This window comes from Pristiophorus japonicus, chromosome 19 (assembly GCF_044704955.1).
Source record: "Pristiophorus japonicus isolate sPriJap1 chromosome 19, sPriJap1.hap1, whole genome shotgun sequence".
NCBI lineage: Eukaryota > Metazoa > Chordata > Chondrichthyes > Pristiophoridae > Pristiophorus > Pristiophorus japonicus.
This window is the reverse complement of record NC_091995.1, coordinates 91,607,758-91,632,454: the sequence shown is the minus strand read 5'-3', so window position 1 is coordinate 91,632,454 and position 24,697 is coordinate 91,607,758. Positions and strand designations below refer to the sequence as shown.

The 24,697-nt window shown below is 47.1% G+C and overlaps 1 protein-coding gene across 2 annotated transcripts in view; it reads left to right on the top strand.

The window, feature by feature from the left end:
• The window catches only part of LOC139230040 (protein phosphatase 1 regulatory subunit 12C-like), an 83,101-nt gene that overhangs the window by 56,685 nt on the left and 1,719 nt on the right, over positions 1-24,697 (top strand). For both annotated transcript variants that reach the window (XM_070861798.1, XM_070861797.1), the window contains exons 12-21: positions 271-372; positions 3,738-3,828; positions 5,128-5,274; positions 8,963-9,080; positions 12,736-12,869; positions 15,242-15,288; positions 16,688-16,799; positions 17,910-18,014; positions 19,399-19,449; positions 21,022-21,072. In XM_070861798.1, coding sequence (XP_070717899.1) covers positions 271-372; positions 3,738-3,828; positions 5,128-5,274; positions 8,963-9,080; positions 12,736-12,869; positions 15,242-15,288; positions 16,688-16,799; positions 17,910-18,014; positions 19,399-19,449; positions 21,022-21,072 — 958 coding nt within the window. The remainder of the gene's footprint in view (positions 1-270; positions 373-3,737; positions 3,829-5,127; positions 5,275-8,962; positions 9,081-12,735; positions 12,870-15,241; positions 15,289-16,687; positions 16,800-17,909; positions 18,015-19,398; positions 19,450-21,021; positions 21,073-24,697) is intronic.

The window sequence follows — 24,697 nt, the reverse complement described above, 5'->3', positions numbered from 1 at the left end:
TGCACTGGGAGTGTCAGCCTAGATTTTGAGCTCAAATCCCTGGAGTGGGACTTGAACCCACGACCTTCTGACTCAGAGGCGAGAGTGCTGCCCACTGAGCCACAGCTGACACACACGGAGGAAAGAGTGTGTTTGAGGTAGGTGGCAGGGGCTATAGAGCGTGTCCTTATTCATAAGAACTAAAAGATAGAACGTTTAAAAAGATCCATTTTTACTTTTTTGCATTTTGTTTTTTTATTCTGAACTGTTTCATTATTGTCTTACCTCAAGCTCCACATACCAGCAGGGTAGAGAACCCAGCTCTCAGCTGCCAAAGGACCAAGGTGGGACCACTGCTCCAATAAGCACCACAGACTTCAAAGAGAGGCGCAGGTAAGATAGCATTTGGCACTAACTGAGAAATGCATGCTAAAGGAAAACACTGCGGATGCTGGAAATCCGAAATAAAAACACAAAATGCGGATCCAGCAGCGTCTGTAGAGAGCGAAATGGAGTTGACGTTTCAGATCGATGACCTTTCAGGGGAACGGGAAGATGTTAGCGATAAACAGCTTTTCAAACTGCAGAGCAGGGACGGTAGGGAAAGAACAAAAGGGAAAAGTTCCCTGATAGGGTGGAGGGTAGGACTGATTAAAGCCACAAGTAGGATCATGGTGCAAGGCAAAAAGAAGTAATAATCGGACAAACCGGGAAACAAACGATGGATCCAGAGGAGGTGTAAAATGGATGCAGAATGTCCAAGGGAAAATGGGGGTGCTGGTTAAGATCTACAGTTATTATACTCGATGTCAAGGCCGGGCGATTGTAAAGTGCCTAGTGGGCTAGATTTTCGGTTGGGGGCTTCTTAGGATGGTGGGGTGGTACATTTTGCGGCGGGAAATGGTTTGCCGTCTGCATCCACAGAATTCAGCAGCTGGGCCCCGAGTGTGGGGCATTCCACACCCTCTCCAGGCACTAGGGTGGGTGAGCAACTGAAGATCCTGTTACTAAAGAGCCAGCTTCGGGGCGTTCTATGAGAGGCCTCCCTGCAAAAATACATAAATAATTGGGACAGAAAACATTCCCAATATATTACCGATCCCACATAAAGATACAAAAAAAACAGTCACACTGACCTCACCATTGCTGGAACAGGTGGTCCCGCTAGGGGGCGCTACGGGTGCGGTTCCAACCAAATTTCGCAACAGTGTCAAAACCGGGTGGGGAAGCGTTGCACACTGGCACGACGCTCCCGGGCGGTACTGCTCACCGCCGCCGCAAAACCGGCACCAAATGTCCCGCCGCAAGCTAGCCGCCCGCTTGGTAACGATTTCCAGACACGTTACCGCCCCTCCGGGACGCTAACAGTGGCAGAATCAAAACACAAATCCAGCCTGAGGTGCTATTCCTCGAGCTTGTATTGAGCTTCATTGGAACAGTCTCGGAGGATGAGGGCAGAGAGATCAGAGTGGAATGGAGTGGGGAATTAAAGTGGCAGGCGATGGATCTCCGCAGTATTGGGCATGTTAAACTGCATAATCGGCCCTCTTGTAAGAGCCCTGATTTAATACGCTACTTTATTCTGCTGGTAATTTGGAACTGAGGCCAGAATTGGAGGAGCGCTGAGATCTCGGAGGGTTGTGGAGCTGGAGGAAGTTACAGCGATAGGGAGGGGCAAGGCCGTGAAGGAATTTAAAAACCAGGATGGGAATTTTAAAATTGAGGCCTTGCAGGTCAGCGATCACAGGGGTGATGGGTGAACGGGACTTTGGTGCAAGTTAGGATACGAGCAGCAGAGTTTTGGATGAGTTTAAGTTTATGGAGGGCGGGAGATGGGAGGCCGGTCCGGAGAACATTGGAGTAGTCAAGTCTGGCATGGATGAAGGTTTCAGCTGCAGATGAGCTGAGGCAGGGTCAGAGATGGGTGATGTTACGGCGGCGGAAATAGGCAGTCTTGGTGATGGAGAGGATATGTGGTCGGAAGCCCATCTCGGGATCAGATAGAACGCCAAGGTTGCCAATGTTGTGGTCAGCCTCAGAAGGTAACCAGGGAGAGTGATGGAGATGATCGCTAGGGGGCAGAGATTGTGCACAACAGCAATCAAATTACCATTACAAAGGCCACACTCCTGGATAGACTCCATCAAACTTGGTAGCAATGTCTGCACAGCTGTAATGATAAAACGTTCCATAGTTAGGGCTAATAGTTGGTGTACATCCGGATACACCTGCACCTGGGTCACCAAGGGATTCGATCAAGGAGCATTTTAAAGTGGGGAGTGATAGACCCTCCAGAAAGGCTGGGGGATCATGCTGTTGCTACTAGCCTCTCGCTGAAAGCCAGCTCCAATGAAGGTACACTGTTGCTCCCTTTGTAGTTGCCCGTCTTGCCAAAGCTAGAAGGGTCAGTGTCGAAGAGCCATTGTGCCAGGGCAGGGATGCAACCCCTTCTGATCAACCCAACCGATCATTGCTGCACGGAAGGCTGGCTGACTGATTATCACTGCAATTCTCAAGGAACATAAGAAATAGGAGCAGGAGTTGGCCATTCGGCCCCTCGAGCCTGCTCCGCTATTCAATAAGATCATGGCTGATCATCTACCCCAACTCCACTTTCCTGCACTGTCCCCATATCCCCTGATTCCCTTAATACCCAAAAATCTATCGATCTCAGCCTTGAATATACTCAACGACTGAGGCTCCACAGCCCTCTGGGGTAGAGAATTCCAAAGATTCACCACCCTCTGAGTGAAGAAATTTCTCCTCATCTCAGTCCTAAATGGCCAACCCCTTATCCTGAGACTGTGACTCCTGGTTCTAGACTCCCCAGCCCGGGGGAAACATCCTCCCTGCATCTACCCTGTCAAGCCTGTAAGAATTTTGTATGTTTCAATGAGATCACCCCTCACTCTTCTAAACTCTAGCGAATATAGGCCCAGTCTACTCAATCTCTCCTCATAGGACACTCCCCCCATCCCAGGAATCAGTCTGGTGAACCTTCATTGCACTCCCTCTATGGCAAGTATATCCTTTATTAGGTAAGGAGACCGAAACTGTACACAATACTCCAGGTGCGGTCTCCCCAGGGCCCTGTATATAACATGTGTTGCTACAGTTGTACAGGGCCTTGGTGAGGCCACACCTGGAGTATTGTGTACAGTTTTGGTCTCCTAACCTGAGGAAGGACATTCTTGCTATTGAGGGAGTGCAGCAAAGGTTCACCAGACTGATTCCCGGGATGGCGGGACTGACCTATCAAGAAAGACTGGATCAACTGGGCTTGTATTCACTGGAGTTCAGAAGAATGAGAGGGGACCTCATAGAAACGTTTAAAATTCTGACGGGGTTAGACAGGTTAGATGCAGGAAGAATGTTCCCAATGTTGGGGAAGTCCAGAACCAGGGGACACAGTCCAAGGATAAGAGGTAAGCCATTTAGGACCGAGATGAGGAGGAATTTCTTCACCCAGAGTGGTGAACCTGTGGAATTCTCTACCACAGAAAGTTGTTGAGGCCAATTCACTAAATATATTCAAAAAGGAGTTAGATGAAGTCCTTACTACTCGGGGGATCAAGGGGTATGGTGAGAAAGCAGGAATGGGGTACTGAAGTTGCATGTTCAGCCATGAACTCATTGAATGGCGGTGCAGGCTAGAAGGGCCGAATGGCCTACTCCTGCACCTATTTTCTATGTTTCCATGTTTCTATGTTTGGCCTCTTCAAAGTGCATTGGGTTTAACCCCCCGTTCATTTCTGCAGATTATACCTTACCCCGGTGCGCGATGAGGAATCGGAATCCCAAAGAAAGGCACGGTCACGCCACGCCCGACAATCCAGGCGATCGACACAGGTCAGTGTTAACCTGCTGGTAACCAGTGCTAAACCTGGCTGCTGCAATACGACTTTAGTGACTTAAACGTGACCATTTAATTTCGCAGTTTAATTTTAGCTGCTGGACTTGGCATAAAAGTGCAGTGAAACCTGCCCATCGCCAGCTTGTGACTGCTCATTTTTGGATCAATATCTTCATCCCCAATACTGGGTTTGTGTCTGAATGGGGAATTAATGAACAGACATTTTACTGAAAGAAAAACTATAGAAGTTAGAAATTGAAATAAATGCTAGGGCTGCTGTGCAGCTCTATCAGCATCTAGAAAACAGGGCGATGTTTTGCATGGAACATGTTCCAGAATTAAATTAATGACAAATTTAAGAAAAAGAATATAGACTCTTGAATGAATTTGCATTCTTCTTATAAGTCCATTCCATTTGAAGTCCAAAGCAGTGCAAACTGTTGATAGTAAGCTTCCCAATAATTGACGCCGTGTATAGGAAATTAGGCATGGATGGAATTTAATTGGAATAAAAAAATAAGAAATAGGAGCAGGAGTAGGCCATTCGGCCCCTCGAGCCTGCTCCACCATTCAATAAGATCACGGCTGATCTGATCTTGGCCTCAGCTCCACTTCCCTGCCCGCTCCCCAGAACCCTTGACTCCCTTATTGTTCAACAATCTGTCTTTCTCCACCTTAAATATATTCAATGACTCAGTCTCCACAGCTCTCTGGGGGTTGAGAATTCCACAGATTCATGACTCTTGAGGAAAGAAATTCCTCCTCATCTCCGTTTTAAATGGGCGACCCCTTATTCTGAAACTATACCCCCTAGTTCTAGATTCCCCCACGAGGGGAAACATCCTCTCTGCCAAGCCCCCTCAGAATCTTATAAGCTTCAATAAGATCACCTCTCATTCTTCTGAACTCCAATGAGTAGAGGCCCAATCTGCTCAACCTTTCCTCATAAGGCAACCCCTTCATCTCAGGAATCAACCTAGTGAAGGAATTGCCTCCAATGCAAGTATATCCCTCCTTACATAAGGAGACCAAAACTGTATGCAGTACTCCAGGTGTGGCCTCACAAACACCCTGTACATTTGTAGCAGGACTTCTCTGCTTTTATACTCCATCCACCTTGCAATAAATGCCAACATTCCATTTGCCTTCCTATTACTTGCTGTACCTGCGTGCTAACTTTTTGTGTTTCATGTGCAAAAAGAATGTATGATTGTTTCCCACCTTGTAAATACTTCAAGAAAGAAGTGGTTCTGCTTGTCTTTAAAAAAAAACCTTGTGCTTCTGTTTGTTCATAGGGTGTTACTCTCACAGATCTAAAGGAGGCAGAGAAGACCCTAGGTATTACTGCTGAAGAAAAGAAATCCCAGGACCAGCTGGAGAGGCGGGAAGAAGGGAAAGAGAATGACGGCAAGAAAGGAAGGAGTGTGGTGACAGAGGACAAGGTAAGAGTGCGCAGGTAACAAAAACAAGTTATTGAAGCCGAAAACAGGACAGTCTTCGATGAGATCAGTCGGTTATTGCGCTTGGGTACTGCCAAAGACAAGAGCTTGAGTCTCTGATCTCGTGAGGGAACACTTTCCCAAAGAGGAGGCATGTACAGTGGTTATTGTTACTGGACCAGTAATCCAGAGGCCTGGACCAATAATCCGGAGACGTGAGTTCAAATCCCACCACGGCAGCTGGGAGGGAGATTTAAATTCAGTTCATTAAATAAATCTGAAATTAAACAAAAAGCTAGTAGCTGTATCAGTAATCGGCGCGGGGGTCGGTGTGGGGTCGCTGCATGCCCAACAGGCGGCACGGAAACCCGTTCCCTCTGCTCCCGGCCCGGGAGCAATTTAGGACGGGTCATCCCATCCTCCTGCCCCCGGTTGGTGAGGCCTATCCGACCATTCCCGCCTCTTAGAACATAAGGAGGGGGACAATTGCGGCCCCTGGATGTTTCTGTGCTCTAGCTCTGTTTTTCCATTGCCTCGTGTATAATTTATTTGTACACGGCAATTAAACAAAGAGGGAAGAATGATAAATTACATACAATTGGTTTGGTCTTGCTCAATCTTTGAATATGGTTCAGTTAATCTGTACCCAGCATCCTTCGCCTTTGTTCGGCTCTAAGCTAGGCTTTTTTTTTTTGTTCTGTCGCACCATTTGCCGGGGTAGGCGGTGGGGGTCTCCATTGCTACTTCCAACTGAGGGGAGATGCTTAAACTGGTGCATCAGGAAGCTGGCAATTGATCAGGCTCTGCTGGTACCTAGAAGGTGCCAAACTATTATTGAAAGAGAGTATGCCACTGGTTCCCCTTCTCCATCTTATTTGAAGGGGGCGGAACTTAAAGGCAAACTTCCCAAAACATTGCCCACGCCGCCACAGCACAAATTGCAAAAAAAATTAAAAGAACAAACACTCGTGCTTACCTTCGGAGCACTTTACCTTCCTCTCCACCGCCGGGATCGCTGGACCGCACTGATTTCCCAGGCGGTCATTGCGGACGCACTTCCGGGCGGACGGGTCAGGCAGGAGCTTAAACTCGCGCCGGTGTCACAACGCCGCCGGTGCAGCTCTTCCCGGCGGTGCTGGTCAGTGCCGCCGCAAAACCAGACCGGAGCATCGCGGCGGAGCGCTGAAGACTTCGCCGCCGACTTTCATGCCGCTCCGGAGCGAAAAACGGGGCGAAGATGGCCTGAAAATCCAACCCTACATTGTTCAACCCTTATTGTCGTCATCGTCATCATCATCATCGGCGCTCCCTCGAACGAGGATGACTTGCTTCCACAAGAGTTCACAGATGTTTCACCGATGTTCCAGTCCTGAACTCCAGTTGAAGGGTGGAAGATGCCTGTGTGTGGATCTTTTTAACGTGGGGTGACCATTGCACACCAGCCACCACACGGGCTTGACAGAGCTAGGCCTTGGTCCAGTGACAAGGGTTGAACCAGGACGACTGGAGACCTGCTCTGCTGCACGGACCTAATGCGTACATATGTCGCACAGTGTGGGCTGGGCCCGTGCTGCCCCTGGGCCCTCGGCTCCTCTGGACCCCGTACGCTCATTCGCCGCACCTTCGCCCACGATGTTCGAGGGCCTGGAGCTCCAGCTCTATTTATAGCCCCGACCTGCGTTGGTGTTCTTACTGTATGTGAAGGAGAACTGGCTGAAGATGGGGGAAAAAATAGGGGCAAAGAAATGTCAGGATAGGGTGCTGCGTGTGTGCATGTTGCTGTAATGGCTGAAGTGAGCTGTTTGATCACTGGGTGTGTGCTACCTTGGACACAGAGCTCTGAGTGTGTGAGTGTGTGAGTGTGTGTGTCTGCTGTTGTAAAGCTGGGAGTGACTGGCTGGGTTTTATTGCTTCAAATTCAGAACTCGCGCTTGTGAAATGCATGTTCCAAGTAAACTAGTTTTATTTGAACTAACTTTTAGGCGGGGAAAGAGAGTCAAACGAGCCTCACACTGAACAACTCTTCGTATCAAGCTACTTTGCTTATGATGGACTGAAATAATTTAATCCCCGTCAACCTCGAAGTCTGAAAGAATAAAGAAAGGTTCAACGTGTTGAATGCATTTCCCTGTGCATAGTTCGACAGCAGAATAATAAGAGCTCGACCATTGTGAATCTGTTGTGTGCGGAGCCTTTATCAGCTGGGTAGTAAATCATTTTGAAAAGAGGCACTACAGTAATGCTCTGTGCATAGCTGATGTGTCTTTTCTCAGTGCCATAAACTTAAATCGGCTACTTCCTGGTGATGCTTGAGATGAAAGTAAAAAATTTGCTTGCTGCAAAACATTTTTTGGGATCACCCTGAAATTTGCCTGTCTAAATTGTGAAGGCAGGTTGCATAGACTGATCTTGAACTAGCTTGAATACCGAAGATTAAGGTGTGATTTAATTGATTGAGGTGTTTAAGGTGATAGAATCTATTTCCTCCAGTGTGGGGGGTTGGGCGGGGGGGGGCGTTCAGAACAAGGGTGCACAATCTTAGAATTAGGGCCAAGCCGTTCAAGGGTGATTCCAAGAAGCACTTCTTCACACACAGGGTAGTGGAAATATGCAACTATCTCCCCCACAAACCTGTTGAGACTCGGGGGTCAATTAACATTTTCAAGACTGGGATCGATACATTTTTGTAAGATTGCTAGATTTTTGTGAGATCGCTAAGAGTTTTGTTAATAAGGGTATCAGGGAATATAGAGCAAAGGCAGGTAAATGGAGGCGAGGTACAGATCAGCCGTGATCTGATTGACTGGCAGAACAGGCGAGAAAGATTGAATAGCCTCCTCTTCCTATGTTTCGCATTTGACAGCAGACTTGGGGGGGGGCGGGTGTTACCCTATTTATGCAGGAACCCGCTAAACACTCTGCTATAAATAGAGCTTGTGCTAACACTGTTGGTGCTAATGATTAGCATCTTATGTAGAAAGATACAGAGCTAAGAAACATTTCTTAAACTTCTGCAGAATAATAACTTATCATAGAGGTTAGACCTCTACTCGCTGGAATTCAGAAGAATGAGAGGTGATCTTATCGAAACGTGTAAGATTATGAGGGGGCTCGACAAGGTGGATGCAGAGAGGATGTTTCCACTGATGGGGGAGACGAGAACTAGGGGGCATAATTTTAGAATAAGGGGCCTCCCATTTAAAACTGAGCTGAGGAGGAATTTCTTCTCTCAGAGGGTTGTAAATCTGTGGAATTCGCTGCCTCAGAGAGCTGTGGAAGCTGGGACATTGAATAAATTTAAGACAGAGATAAACAGTTTCTTAACCGATAAGGGGTTATGGGGAGCAGACAGGGAAGTGGACCTGAGCCCATGATCGGATCAGCCATGATCTTATTAAATGGCGGAGCAAGGAGAGACCGTATGGCCTACTCCTGCTCCTATTTCTTGGGTTCTTATAAATATTATGAGAAACTAGGTTTGTGGAAACCTTTTTGAAAGCTTTGTCCTTCAGTACTGACTGGTTCTCAGACTGCCCGTTGTTTGTGTTCTGACGACTTGAAATGATAACTTCATGTTATTGGAGACCTAAAGCATGCCTCATCCAGTGAAAAACACTCAGCTCCTGGGCGGGTGACCATTTTGTTTGCTCGACTCTCAAACCAAACCATGCTTTCTCTGCTGCCTCTACAGGAAGTTGGTAGTCGATTGAGACCCTTGACCACGGAAGGCTTCAACTCTGGTTTGTCATATACGTCCGCCTGCTCCATATATTCCATTCCTTCAGTTTCAGTTAAAGACTCGGATAAAGGTAATGCAAAATTAAATTAACTTTTTCAATTAGATTTTCTTAGTTGAATCAATTCGCCTTCACTCTGGTGGTAGTTTGTAACTGCATGTGGTTATTGGTATGATATTTTACTTACGCTAATGAGCATTTATTTCCGAATTTATTTGCAACCCAGATAGAATGATAATAAATGTCAGTTTATGAGTTGGCTTACAGTGTAAGCTCAAATATTGTTATTGTGATGGGGCATGCAGAGTTTAAGAGACTGGTTCCAGGCATCACTGTGGCATGTCTTGATTCCCTAACAAGGCTTCCCAGCTCTCCACAGCTACTTTTTTGGCTGGGAGGATTGGGTTGTCCAGATCACCTCCATGGATGCTTTATAATTGGCGTTCTTAACTGACTAAAATGTCCAAAAGCTGTCTGAAGCCAACCCTTTCATCAAATTCTGGCCAGAGAGAGTGTGTTCTTCTGCATTTCACTGACCCGAGACTCGGAGTCTGCAAGAAAGAAAGACAACTTACATTTAAGTAGCACCTTTCACGACCACCGGACATCTCAAAGCACTTTACAGCCAATTAAGTACTTTTGAAGTGTAGTCACTGTTGTAATGTGGGAAACGCGGCAGCCAATATATGCACAGCAAGCTCCCACACACAGCAATGTGCTAATGACCAGATAATCTGTTTTAGTGACATTGATTGAGGGATAGATATTGGCCCCAGGACACCGGGGATAATGCCCCCTGCTCTTTTTTGAAATAGTGCTAATCTGTTTCAGTGATGTTGGTTGAGGGATAGACTTTGGTCAGGACACTGGGGCTACTCTTTGAATAATGCCATGGGATCTTTTACGCCCAGCTGAAAGGGCTGATGAGCCCTTGATTTAATGTCGTCTCTGACAGTGCAGCACCCTCAGAAATGCACTGGAAGTGTCAGCCTAGATTTTGTGCTGAAATCTCTGGAGTGGGGCTTGAACCCGCAACCATGCTACCAACTGAAAGAAAGAAAGACTTGCATTTATGTAGCGCCTTTCACGACCACTGGACATCTCAAAGTGCTTTACACCCAATGAAGTACTTTTGGAGTGTAGTTACTGTTGTAATGTGGGAAATGTGGCAGCCAATTTGCGCACAGCAAGCTCCCACAGACAGCAATGTGATAATGACCAGATGATCTGTTTTTGTGATGTTGATTGAGGGATAAATATTGGCCAGAACACCGGGGATAACACCCCTGCTCTTCTTTGAAATAGTGATCATGGGATCTTTTACGTCCCCCTGAGAGAGCAGACGAGGGCCTCGGTTTAACGTCTCGTCTGAAAGATGGCACCTCCAACAGTGCGGCACTCGCTCAGCACTGCCCCTCCGGCAGTGCGGCACTCCCTCAGCACTGCACTGGGAGTGTCAGCCTGGATTTATGTGCTGAAGTCCCTGAGTGAGGCTCAAATCCACAACCTTCTGACTCAGGCGAGAGTGCTGCCATTGAGTCACAGCTGATACCTAAGCCATGGCTGAGGCCAGTCTTTACGTGCAGACGATGCCGATTTAAAAAAAATATATATATGCATTTGAATGAATAAATTTTTAGCAGTTTGCACATTGAAGCTAATTTGAGACGAGTCCTTTGCTCGAGGATCACTCGCTTAAGAACTTTTTGGCAGTGAAAGGATTAGAACCAGAGACCCTCTAGTTAAAAACCCTCTACTGAAACTACTGCAACTCAAGAGTCTTTGATAATGAATACTATTTTTCTCCCTGAAAAAGAAAGTCCAACAGATGGTGTAGTTGAGAGCATATGGTTGTTAAATAGGCCACTCAACCCCTCGAGCCTGTTACTCCAGCTCTGCACTCAAACCCATGATCAGTCATTTAATCCATTATTGACTAGTTAATTGAGTCACTCTGGAACCAAAATTTACAAATGCATATTACATCAAACACCGCACTTGATGTTTCATGCAAAGAGTTATCAAGGACCAACTCATTGGAAAAAATCAGAGCTCTGGATCAGAGATGAAATACAATACAAGGCAGGGTTGTAACCAGGAAAAGAACTACTCCCAGATAAGTCCTGTTCACTGCTCATTCAGAAGGTTACAAGTCTAATGTGATTCTCACAAAAACAAAATACTGCGGTTGCTGGAATATTTGCAGTAAGAAGTCTTTACTCTTAGACTCAAATCCTCTTGTAATAAAGGCCAACATACCATTTGCTTTCTTAATTGCTTGCTGTACCTGCATGTTAACTTTGTGATTCGTGTACAAGGACACCCAGGTCCTTGGTTGCCATCTTCGATTGGAGATACTAATACATAGAAAGAATGCTGAAGTATTCTCACTACATTTTGTATCTTGGACACATCACTGAAATTATAGACTGGAAAATAGATTCAGCTCCAGTCTAGACATTAACTACAAGACCAGACTCCTCCCAGTGGTACTTGATCAATTTGTAACCTTTTGTGAAAAGCAGCCATATTCATGAGCAAAAGTCAATTGGTTCAAGTTTGGTTGTTAAATTGTAGAATTACTGTAGTACAGATTTCATATAATTTACCATAAATGCTTAATTTATTGTTGGAATAAATTACCGTGCAGGTGATGCTGTGTTTGCCAATGAGCAGTAGAATGTGTGTGTATAGATTGGCTGTTTTATTCCAATCTTGAGGTAACCTGCAGAGGTTTTTGTGATAAGGGCCAAACCAGCCAAGCAGTTGTCAATCTCGAGAAATGTTCAAATTGCAAATGGCCTCCAGTCAACCTCAGGACTGACTTCAGCCACTTCCTCATGGAATGCCAGAACAATGGTCATACAGGTGCAGGCCAGGTTAGCGTCCAATCACTAACAGCCATTCTTCACAGCACGGAGTATCTGTGAGCAGCGGTACACGAGGTCAGCTAACCACCAAGTATATAAGAACGTAAGAATTAGGAGCAGGAGTCAGCCATTCGGCCCCTCGAGCCTGCTCCGCCATTCAATGAGATCGCGGCTGATCTTCTACCTCAACTCCACTTTCCTGCACTGTCCCCATATCCCTTGATTCCCTTAATATTCAAAAATCTATCGATCTCCATCTTGAATATACTCAAAGACTGAGCCTCCACAGCCCTCTGGAGCAGAGAATTCTAAAGATTCACCACCCTCTGAGTGAAGAAATGTCTCCTCATAGTCCTAAATGGCCGACCCCTTATTCTGAGACTGTGACATAAGAAATAGGAGCAGGAGTAGGCCATTTGGCCCCTCGAGCCTGCTCCGCCATTCAATAAGATCATGGCTGATCTGATCATTAACTCGGCTGCACTTCCCCGCCACTCCCCATAACCCTTTACTCTCATCACTCAAAAATCTGTCTATCTCTACCTTAAATATATTCAATGACCCAGCCTCCACAGCTCTCTGGGGCAGAGAATTCCATAGATTTACAACCCTCTGGTTCTAGACTCCCCAGCCAGGGGGAAACATCCTCCCTGCATCTACCCTGTCAAGCCCTGTAAGAATGTTGTATGTTTCAAGGAGATCACCTCTCATTCTTCTAAACTCCAGAGAAAATATGCCTAGCCTACTGAATCTCTCCTCATATCTTCTTCAAGCATTCGCTTATTTTAAGTGAAAGGTCAAACCACATAGTAAGTTATTTTTTAAATGTGTGGCTGGAACTACTGATTTTCTTTCAGTTGCGGAATCAGAAGGCGGTAACAGGGAAGAGGGGGATTCGGACTATAGCAATCAGAATCGGCTGTCTGTGCGAGATCGGCGGAAAGCTAGAAAAGAGCGCAGGTTTACCGGCAAGCCAGACTCTACAGAAGAGGTAAGTGCAACCCGTACACACTGATGCTGCAACGAGTGTAAACTGCCAATTTGAGAGGCGGCCAGCTTAAGAGACGGTCTTAGTCAGGAGACGCTTGCTTGGGAAACTCTGTGCTTGCTTGATATGCAATGTAATTGTAAGCTACTTCCAAATTTTCTTCTATTTTTTCCTTTATAACGCTCTGTACTCTTCCTGCCTTTGTGAATTGTCTTGAACAAAGACCGTCGCACTGCTTGCCCTGATTCGTACTCGCCGAGTTAGTGAGGGTTGAGGGTCGGGGAAGATCCGCCTGAGACGGTTAGGCCTGAAATTGCATCTGAGGAAGTCTTGATTGATGCACAAGACTCTCGTTGTTCCCTTGTATGTAGGGGCTGCGGGCGATCGCCAAGTTTGGGGGGTGGTCTGTTTTGTTACTAAATATAGTCTAGCTTTTTACACAGCAGAATTTGCTTTGATAGTTTTCCCTGTGGATTAAGAGCCATTAGAAGAATAAGGGCTGGTAATTCGTTACCGCCCACTTTGAGGTGGTGATGGTGCCGAGGCGCTGCCTTTATCGCCGGGCGATGTCCACCGCCTCAAAGTGGGATATCCAGTTGTATCGCCCCAAGAGGAGCGCTAAGAGAAGCGTTCCACACTCCTCTTCAGTCGCTAATGGAGCGCCCACTCATAGCGCAGAAGGCCCACTCAATTTTTGCCGCGAAGATGCCGGCATCCTATCGCCTAAAGATGAAGAGAGAAAAAATCCTCACCCACACTTGCCCACTACAGCAACAAATAAATAAAATGTCAGCACTTACCTTGCACTCCGGACGATATCTTCCCCGGGATCGTCGCTGGACCGACTGCTTATCCCTGCCGGTCTCAGCGCCACGCGCTACGGCAGGCGGAAGACTGAATTTTGCAAACGGGGGGGGGGGGGGGGCGTTGCGCACTCAGTGATGTCACCAAGTGGGCGGTACCAGCGAGTGCAGCGCAAACGGTCAGCGGCGCCGCTAAACCTTCACCGCAGTTCGAGGCAGGCGCTGACAGCGCGGCGCTCGGGCGGGAGGTGCTTAGCGCCCTGTTACGGGTGGCGTTAACCAACCGAATTTCACGCCCTAAGACTTCATCTGCTTATGTTTTGGCCACATCAGACTTATTTGCAAACGGTGTTTGACTCTACTGGTAAGGAAACATCTTGATGTATGAGCTCAAGCCAGCCTTGGTGCAGCAGGGCTTCAATCTGCAATAGTATTAAATTGCCGCCTCTCTGGTTTTGGGGATAATGTTTTGGATAGGAGCACTGGATGAATGAGAGAATTTATATTCTCTGACTTTTTGCTGAGGGCTTGCTCAGTCTTTGAGCCTTGAACAGCCTCCGTATGCTTAACTCTTCAGCTCTCCCTCAATTTGTTCTTTGGGATGGTCTAACTTGCAGTTACATATTTCTGTCTATTCAGCTTCCTCGTTGTATTGACTTAGTCTCCCCACTGCACCATGACCTCTCAGAAGAATTCAAAGTGTGCATTCAGCCCATATATACAACAGAGGGTGGCAGATCGGGGCCCAGGGACAGCACTGGCCCAGCCCACGCTGAGATATGTGTGCGCAATCAGTCCGTGCAGCAGAGCTGGTCTCCAGTCGTCCTGGTTAATCCTTGCCACTGGACCAAGACCTGGCTCTGTCAAGCCCGTGTGGTGGCTGGTGTGCAACAGCCACCCCACGTTAAAAAAATCCACGCACAGCCATCTTCCACCCTTCAACATGTAGTCCGGGACTGAGAATGTCAGGTCCCTCGGTTGAAACACCTGTGAACTCATCCCTTTTTGGTGTGAAAGCAGGTCATCCTCAATACGAGGGACTGCCTAATACTCAATACTAATACAACAGAGGGTTGGCTCCTTTGTGACCAAACTCTCTCAAAGGAACATGTATTTGCTGTAATGTATTTGCTTCATGGGTTCTTTGCTTAAGAATTCATAGCAACACATTGCTATTAAGAACTAGTTGGTTTATTAACAAAGGTTTAACAATCACACTGCACATTACCAGTTCATCCACCAGGCTCACAACTGCATACCTCATCGTGGATGATCTGGACCCAACTGGTTGGGGTTTTATTGAGTCTTGTGAACATCACGTGACTGGCTAACCAATCAGAATGCCATAGCTGTATGGACCTGTGAGCATACTCGCAGATGCATATATTACACCTTCCCTCGTATGAATGGCTATTCATTTATAAATGGATATGCAAAGAATAAGGACAGCTAACTGTGTCCATTACTGTCATCGCTCACCAAGTGCAAGCGTGTACCTAGAAGATACTAAGATGACAGACAGGTGGGTTTGTCTGGTTTTAATGTGGTGTTTTCTGTGTTGCTGTGTTTCAGGACGACAGCACAGAGCAGATGAACAGTGTGGATGCTGCAACGCACAGGTAAGAGCATTTACCTGCCGTTCAATGAGTTCTCAGATCCTGATAGAACAAAAAGTTGCATTTATGTAGCACCTTTGCTCTGGACGTCCAAAAGCGCTTCACAACAAATGAGCAAATCATACCTCATTCATCTGACCCAAGTCACATTATGGTGAATTCCTAAGTGAGGACAGAGTCGAGCTCATCCATAACAGCCCCTGCAGTTAACTAGCCTGCCGGGAGTCCCTGTCCACGCATGAATAATGGCCATTTGGGAAAAGCTATTGGAGGGCACCTGATGCTTTAGAAACTGTAAGGAAAGAGGGAGCAGCGCAGCAATCTTATATCCAAGAAGTAGACACCAGCCAGGCAGTCACACAAACCATTGCCTTTCCGCGGTAAATATTGCAATATTCTGGTGACCAGCCTGATGCCGAAATCCAGCAGCTGATCCGTGTGTGGCGGGGGAGGGGGGGGGGGGTGGGGGTGAGAGCGCATTCCAAGCTGACTTTCGGCACGTCAAGCGGCTATATCAAAAATTGCAATCCACTTAAATCAACTTGCAGCTCCTTTCCCGATAATTGCCCATGTTCTAGCCCGGAAAAACGGACGGGCGCGAACTTTTGTGTAGTTGTGCATCCGCCTGGGTCTTACAAAAGTTAGAGGGGTCGAAATTCGGTCCTGCTGTTTTTGAGGCGGTGACACCGGCTAAGCACTGATCTTAGCACCAGGAATCACCGCCTCAAACTGCAAAATCAGTTTTCCCCACCCAAAGGTGAGAGAGCAGCGCTAAAAGTGGCATTGCACTCTCACCCTCGGGCACCAAGGGAGCGGTGTCTCAGGAGGCTGACCGAATTTCCCCACGGTAGGCTGCCGGCATGCGAGATGAAGAAAGAAAAGTTTCCGACAATTTCCCTCACCCACACTTCCCCGCTGGTCCTATTAATACATAAATGCTAAAAAAAAAAAATAAACATAACCACTTACTTTGCTCCCTGGACGTTCCCGCCCCGGGATCCCCCAATGTCCCACCACCTTTCCCAGGCTGGACAGATGCTGCCGGTAAGGTCACCATACTTACCTAATCTTACAGTCGCGGCGCCAAGGGGGCATTGCACGCTCGATGACATCGCGTGGGTGGCGGCCCTGAGCGTGCAGCGATACGTCTTTGCGCCGCCCCCCCCCCCCATCGCCCAACTAAATTTAGCGTGAGCCGAGGAACCCGGCGTAAGTACTTAGCCGCCCCTCTCCGCCGTTAATGGCCGGCGTTGCCAACCGAATTCCGACCCCAGAGTCTTCCTCTCGGGTGTGCCTGTGTTCCATTGGCTGTTGTAAATTGTCGCTTTACCTCCATCCACTTGTAATCATAACCGTGTCAGCAAAAATAAAAATAAAAACCTCTCGTTCTGATCGGCGACAGGTATGGCCCAAGTCTAACTGACCGGATGCGTGATCGGAGTCCGAGCAGAATCGCGACTTACTCCCACTACGGCTCAGGGGTAATGGAGGACGGTAACAACGATTTCAGGAAGGTAATAAAGTGGGGGGCAGTGGGGTGTACATGCGTTAGCTTGAGACCCTGAAGCAATATCTTGAGTAATTCAGTCCAAGTGAAAGTGCCGTGCTTGTAATTGGAAAGTTGACAAACTGGGGACCAAGTACTATTGGTCATCGTCAGCAGGTAGAAGTTACCCTGCTCCTGAATGAAATATTTTAATTTGAAAACAAAAGAACTGAAAAAATTGTAGCACATCGAATCCACCACACAATACCCTGCCTTGATTTGAAATTCTGACAAGAGTACAACTGCCTCAAAGGCATCATGTTGCAACTGCAAGTGACAGCCCCACAGTCTGTGCAGGCCTATGGAGGGTCCAAATAGTATCAGGATCATATTTATATTGTTTCCACTGACTATATCTGAAGCAGTGCATGACTAGGATGTCGTTGTCTTAGGCAGTCCCTCGGAGTCGAGGATGATTTGCTTCTACATTAAAAATGAGTTCTCGGGTGACTGATGAGTCCAATGCGGGACCGACAGTCTCTTGTCACAGGTGGGGGCAGATGGTGGTTGAAGGAATGGGTGGGTGGGGGGCCTGGGTCACCACGCGCTCCTTCTGCTGTCTACGCTTGGCTTCCGCTTGCTCCTGGCGAAGAGACTCGAGGTGCTCAGCGTCCTCCCGGATGCACTTCCTCCACTTTGAGCGTCCTTGAGCCAGGGATTCCCAGGTGCCGGTGGGGATGTTGCACTTTTTCAAGGAGGCTTTGAGGGTGTCCTTGAAGCATTTCCTCTGCCCACCTGGGGCTCGCATGCCGTGTTGAAGCTCCGAGTATAGCGCTTGCTTTGGGAGTCTCGTGTGGGCGATGTGGAGGACGACCAGGGTGTGATCTTTTGATAGCCTGTCTTGTGTGAACGTACCATAAGAAATAGGGGCAGGAGTAGGCCATTCGGCCCCTCGAGCCTGCAATTGCCTATGTCACAGCACTTGTAATCCGTTGTATAAAGAGCTTTGAGATATTTCAGTGACGTGATAATGCAATTTGTATATGTCGGGCTTTGTTTTGTGATTTACTCTGCCTGCAAAACTACCACGACTACACTGCACACCAAACTAAGCCATTCTGCTCTGTTGCTTATTCAGATGTACGAGGTGGTCTTGTCAGAGAATGTGAGACTTAAGGACCAGTTACGAGAAGCACAATCTTACCTCACACTAGCTAACCGTGAGTTGGAGCGGGTAATGCAGGTAAGAGACCGAGTTTGCCCAAATCTCACTTAAAAGTCTTGTGTGTATCCCAATTTTTGGCATTTTGTGCCTGTTCGTGCCATGTGTGCCTGTTGTTAGTTGCCTCCTGCGATCAGGACCATGATGAGCCCTTTTATACTTTTTATCTTATTCATTGGCCAACACTAAATGGAACACGTACCATTGCAGTAGCAGTGACTAATGCTGACTCTGGAAATACCTTAATTTCTCATTCTGCTTCCCCATTGTAATGTATGCACCTGTGAGTATGCTCACAGGTTTGCAGAGCTGCTGAGTACAAGCAGCAGGCGGTCGAGGGGGTCGTTCAGCCCGACTGCCTGCCTCTCTTCCGCGGTTACATCCAAGCCAGGGTGTCCCTGGAGATGGAGCACGCGGTGTCCACCGGTACGCTCGCGGCCTTCCGCGAGAGGTGGGCGCCGGAGGGACTGGAGTGCATCATCGCCCCCGGCAACCAAATTTTAATTTGACCATTTAATGTTTAAAGTCTAATTTGTTTCATTGTCGGTTTTAGTGCCCCCCCCCCCCCCCACTTAATTAGGGGGCATTTGATTTAATGATTTATTGATTTACGGATGCAACAAAATAGTTGTAGAGCTGTTGAGTTGTAGAGCTACTGCAGGCGGTCGAGGGGGTTGTTCAGCCTGACTGCCTGCCTCTCTTCCACGGTTACGTTTGCACCAGGGTGTCCCTGGAGATGGAGCACGCGATGTCCACTGGTACGCTCGCGGCCTTCTGCGAGAGGTGGGCGCCGGAGGGACTGGAGTGCATCATTTCAACAGGGAGCAAAATTTTAATTTAATTAGATTTGTTAAGGTTCCCTTTAATGTTTATTAGTTAGTTTGTGGATTTTTCTGCCCTTACAAAAGGAGGCACTTGGCTTAAAGGTATATTTAAAATAATTGTAGAGCTGTTGAGTTGGGAGTGGCTTAGCCAGTCACGTGATGTCCACAAGACTCAATAAAACCCCAGCCAGTTGGGTTCGGGGGATCCACGATGGGGCAGGTGGTTGTGAGCCTGGTGGATGAACTGGTAATGTGTCGTGTGATTGTTAAACCTGTTTCTTAATAGCATTGTGTTGCTATGAATTCTTAAGCAAAGGACCCATGAAGCAAATATATGACACCCATCCCTCCTTTTTTGGAGGCAGTGACTGGTCTTCTCAGCTCTGAGCCAGATCAAGTCCCACTCCAGAGCTTGAGCACACCGTCTGAGGGGATCCTTCGTACTGAGGGAGTGCTGCATTGTGAGAGCACCTTGAGATGTGATGAGGCGCTATAATAAACAAGCATTTTGACTTTCATTTCTGACCTTTTCCTCACGTATCGTCCTTTCATCACGTTGTTTACTGTGTGTCCATTTTCAGAGACAAGAGCGGCATGAAGATAGGCCGGCACAATTGGAGCTGGAGAGATTCGTAAGTGCTGAGATTGAACTCGCCGTGTAAATTCTGCTGCAATAATTCATTTAGCCTTTTCCACCCAGAGTACAAGCTTTAAACATACAGCAACCGATGATTGTATAAAAAACGACTGTCTGGGGCTGAAGGTTAATGAGGAAGCAGAGTTACTTCACTAGCTCGCTCAATTAGATAGTGACTGATGGGTCCTTGGACAAGGAGATTGATGCAAGGATCTGTAAAGCCAGCCAGGCACTTGGTCGCTTGCGCACTAAGGTGTTGAGTCACCACCACATCCGACTGTCAACTAAACTGTTGGTGTATAGACAGTCGTTCTCTCATCTCTCCTTTATGGATGTGACACCTGGATACCCTACAGGCGTCACATCAAAAAGTTGGAAGCTTTCCATAGGCGCAGTCTCAGATCTATACTTCATATACGCTGGCAAGACTGGGTGTCAAACTTTGAGGTTCTGGAGAGAGCACAATCAACTAGCATCGAGGTGATGATCATGCGAACCCAGTTCCGGTGGGCTGGACATGCCATCCGCATGGATGAGTCAAGGATCCCTCGTCAGCTTCTTCACGGCGAGCTCTGTGAAGGTCAAAGACACCAGGGGCGCCCCCGCAAGCGCTACAAAGATTGCATCAAGGCTAACCTCCAGTACTGTGGCATCCGACCAAAGGACCTCGAGAATACAGCAGCTAATAAAATCCAGTGGCGAACCCTCACGAGGACTGCCTGCCAGACCTTCGAAGAAAGCCGATGTCAACGCCTGCGGGACACTAGAAATAGACGACATCAGGTGGCAGTACTGTCAGCATCAGAGAACTTCCCTTGTTTGATGTGCAAGAGACTATGTACATCCAGAATTGGCCTATACAGCCACTTGAAGACACATGCCATTGATGATTAGCACATCAACGTCTTTGTTGGATACGACAGACTACTAAGAGATGGGCCCAATCTTTGCAAGGATAGACAGCAGTGCTTTTGCTGCCTGAGAGTTTTGCCAAGTAAACCTGGGAATTATGGCTGCGGCTCTGTAAGTGGCCATCTTCTATCTGGGATAATATCCTTCACAGTTAGCACTAGTAGACCACAGAGCTCTGAACTGCTCGTTCTGCTTTTTGGAGATTATGGGTTATGGGGAGCGGGCAGGGAAGTGGACCCGAGTCCGTGATCGGATCAGCCATGCTTGTTTTAACTGACGGAGCAGGCTCGAGGGGCCGTATGGCCTACTCCTGCTCCTATTTCTTATGGAGCGAGGTGGGGTGAGGGTAAGTGGTGGAAGCAGATTCAATAGTAACTTTCAAAGGTGAATTGGATAAATACTTTGAAGGGGAGCGAATTGCAGGGCTGTGGGGAAAGAGCAGGGGGGGTGTGGGATTAATTGGGCGGTTCTTTCAAAGAGCCCGCACAGACACGATGGGCCGAATGACCTCCCTCTGTGCTGTAAGATTATATCAAAGATCTAGGAATCAGAAGTGGAAATTTGGATTATTATGACCAGCTTTTTTATTTACAATGGCGAGGGGAAAATGAAGAAGTAATGGTGTTTAATGTTTGCCCATTTCTTCACAAAACAGGAACGAAGGACATTTGAAAGAAAGGCAGCTGAACTGGAGGAGAAGCTAAAGGTAGTTGTTGAAAAAGATGAAGACTGAATATTTTATGGTTGGTCTGCAGTTATGCACTGACACAGCAGGCCCATAGCACCACCTCAAGGGTAACTAGGGATGGGCAATAAATGCCAGCCTTGCTAGCGACTCCCACATCACAAGAATGTTTTTTTTTAAATAAATGGTAATGAAGAGAGCAGGAGAGTCATCATCCGATCTGCTTATCTTGTTCAGTCTTTGTCCTGGCACGTTGCAGGCGACCATCTTGAGTGCACTGAAGGATAATGGTCCACAAACAGTAGATCCTATGTCCAAGTGAGGTCCTTGAGTACTCTTCTCGCATTTGTGTACCTGCCTTCAAATGCTTCTGTTTTTGCTCAGTATAATTTCACACTTGGAATATTTATAGAGTCATAGAAATTTACGGCACAGAAGGAGGCCATTTCGGCCCATTGTGTTCGCGCCGGCCGACAAAGAGCAATCCAGCCTAATCCCACTTTCCAGCTCTCGGTTCGTAGCCCTGTAGGTTACGGCACTTCAGGTGCACATCCAGGTACTTTTTAAATGTGGTGAGGGTTTCTGCCTCTACCACCCTTTCAGGCAGTGAGTTCCAGAACCCCACCACCCTCTGGGTGAAAAAAGTTCTCAACTCCCCCCCTAATCCTTCTACCAATTACTTTAAATCTATGCCCCCTGGTTATTGACCCCTCTGCTAAGGGAAATAGGTCCTTCCTATCCACTCTATTTTCTCTTGTATTAACACAGCTAATATTTTAGCATAAGGATTAGGATTAGGCCATTCGGCCCCTCGAGCCTGCTCCACCCTTCTCTAAGCTCACGGCTGATCTTCTGCCTCAACTCCCTTCCCTTCATATCCCTTCATTCCCTTAATATTCAAAAATCTATTGATCACTAAATAAAGCCTACTGCTCCCTACCCCTTTTTATAGAAGAAAACAACAGACTTATCATAAATGTTGGTGCTTTTAGTTTTGAGCCCATTTTCATCCTGCCGTGTTGACGTTTAGACTGTTGAACATGGTGCTTCACACAGAGGGTTTGCTCCATATCTGCCCCTTGGCTCTGTTTGACTTGTTGCAGTTGAATCTGCTGTTTTCCCCATTAGAAACATAGAAACATAGAAAATAGGTGCAGGAGTAGGCCATTCGGCCCTTCGAGCCTACACCGCCATTCAATGAGTTCATGGCTGAACATACAACCTCAGTACCCCATTCCTGCTTTCTCGCCATACCCCTTGATCCCCCCAGTAGTAAGGACTTCATCTAACTCCTTTTTGAATATATTTAGTGAATTGGCCTCAACAACTTTCTGTGGTAGAGAATTCCACAGGTTCACCACTCTCTGGGTGAAGAAGTTTCTCCTCATCTCGGTCCTAAATGGCTTACCCCTTATCCTTAGACTGTGACCCCTGGTTCTGGACTTCCCCAACATTGGGAACATTCTTTCTGCATCTAACCTGTCAGAATTTTAAACGTTTCTATGAGATCCCCTCTCATTCTTCTGAACTCCAGTGAATACAAGCCCAGTTGATCCAGTCTTTCTTAATATATCAGTCCCGCCATCCCGGGAATCAGTCTGGTGAACCATCGCTGCACTCCCTCAATAGCAAGAATGTCCTTCCTCAAGTTAGGAGACCAAAACTGTACACTATACTCCAGGTGTGGCCTCATCAAGGCCCTGTACAACTGTAGCAACACCTCCCTGCCCCTGTACTCAAATCCCCTCACTATGAAGGCCAACATGCCATTTGCTTTCTTAACTGTATCTGCATGCCAACCTTCAATGACTGATGTACCATGACAACCAGGTCTCGTTGCACCTCCCCTTTTCCTAATCTGTCACCATTCAGATAATAGTCTGTCTCTCTGTTTTTGCCACCAAAGTGGATAACCTCACATTTATCCACATTATACTTCATCTGCCATGCATTTGCCCACTCACCTAACCTATCCAAGTCACTCTGCAGCCTCATAGCATCCTCCTCGCAGCTCACACTGCCATCCAACTTAGTGTCATCCGCAAATTTGGAGATACTACATTTAATCCCCTCGTCCAAATCATTAATGTACAATGTAAACAGCTGGGGCCCCAGCACAGAACCTTGCGGTACCCCACTAGTCACTGCCTGCCATTCTGAAAAGTCCCCATTTACTCCTACTCTTTGCTTCCTGTCTGACAACCAGTTCTCAATCCACGTCAGCACACTACCCCCAATACCATGTGCTTTAACTTTGCACATTAATCTCTTGTGTGGGACCTTGTCGAAAGCCTTCTGAAAGTCCAAATACACCACATCAACTGGTTCTCCCTTGTCCACTCTACTGGAAACATCCTCAAAAAATTCCAGAAGAATTCCATTCATTGACTTTCTCTGTCTCTGCTGCACCTTCCTTTCAGAGGAGCTAGGGTACACTTCCTGAACTTTACCCTCTAGAGGGTGTGACAAGCTCTACATCTGCGGTAAGAATGTTGGCTTCAAAAAGGACAGTGTTCTTCCTCAGTGTTCATTTTTACGTTGCTATACCATTGTAAAATAAAGTTCCACTATAATATCTTCTCTCTCTCTGACAGCCGTGGCTCAGTGGGTAGCAAACTTGCCTCTGAGTCAGTAGGTTGTGGGTTCAAGTCCCACTCCAGAGACTTGAGCACATAAATCTAGGCTGACACTCCCAGTGCCAGAGCTATGGGAGTGCCGCGTTGTCGAAGGTGCCATCTTTTCAGATGAGATGCTAAACCGAGGCCCCATCTGCCCCCTCAGGTGGATGTAAAAGATCCCGTGGGCACTATTTCGAAGAAAAGCAGGGGAGTTATCCCCGGTGTTATTTAAGGTGGGGGATATACTTGCATTGGTGGCAGTTCAGAGAAGGTTTGCAAGGTTGATTCCTGAGATGAAGGGGTTGTTTTATGAAGAAAGATTGAGCAGTTTTGGCCTATACTCATTGAAGTTTAGAAGAATGAGAGGTGATCTTATTGAAACATATAAGATTCTGAGGGGGCTGGACAGGGTAGATGCAGAGAGGATGTTTCCCCTCGTGGGAGAATATTGAACTAGGGGGCATAGTTTCAGAATAAAGGGTCACCCATTTAAAACTGAGCTCTGAGGGTCGTGAATCTTTGCCATTCTCTACCCCAGAGAGCTGTGGAGGCTGGGTCATTGAATATATTTAAGGTGGAGATAGACAGATTTTTGAATGATAGAGGAGTCAAAGGTTATGGGGAGCAGGCGGGAAAGTGGAGTTGAGGCCAAGATCAGATCAGCCATGATCTTATTGAATGGCGGAGCAGGCTCGAGGGGCTGAATGGTCGACTCCTGCTCCAATTTCTATTTCTTATGTGTCCAGGCTGATATTTATCCCTCCATCAACATCACTAAAACAGTTTATCTGGTCATTATCACATTGCTGTTTGTGGGAGCTTGCTGTGCACAAATTGGCTGCCACGTTTCCTACATCACAGAAGTGACTACACTCCAAAAGGACTTCATTGGCTGTAAAGCGCTTTGTGACGTCCAGTGGTCATGAAAGACGCTATATAAATGCAAGTCTTCCTCTGTACTGGAGATGAAATGTTGAGTGTTACCTGTTGTGTTACATAAATAAATCTCTCTTTTTTTCTGTCCCCGC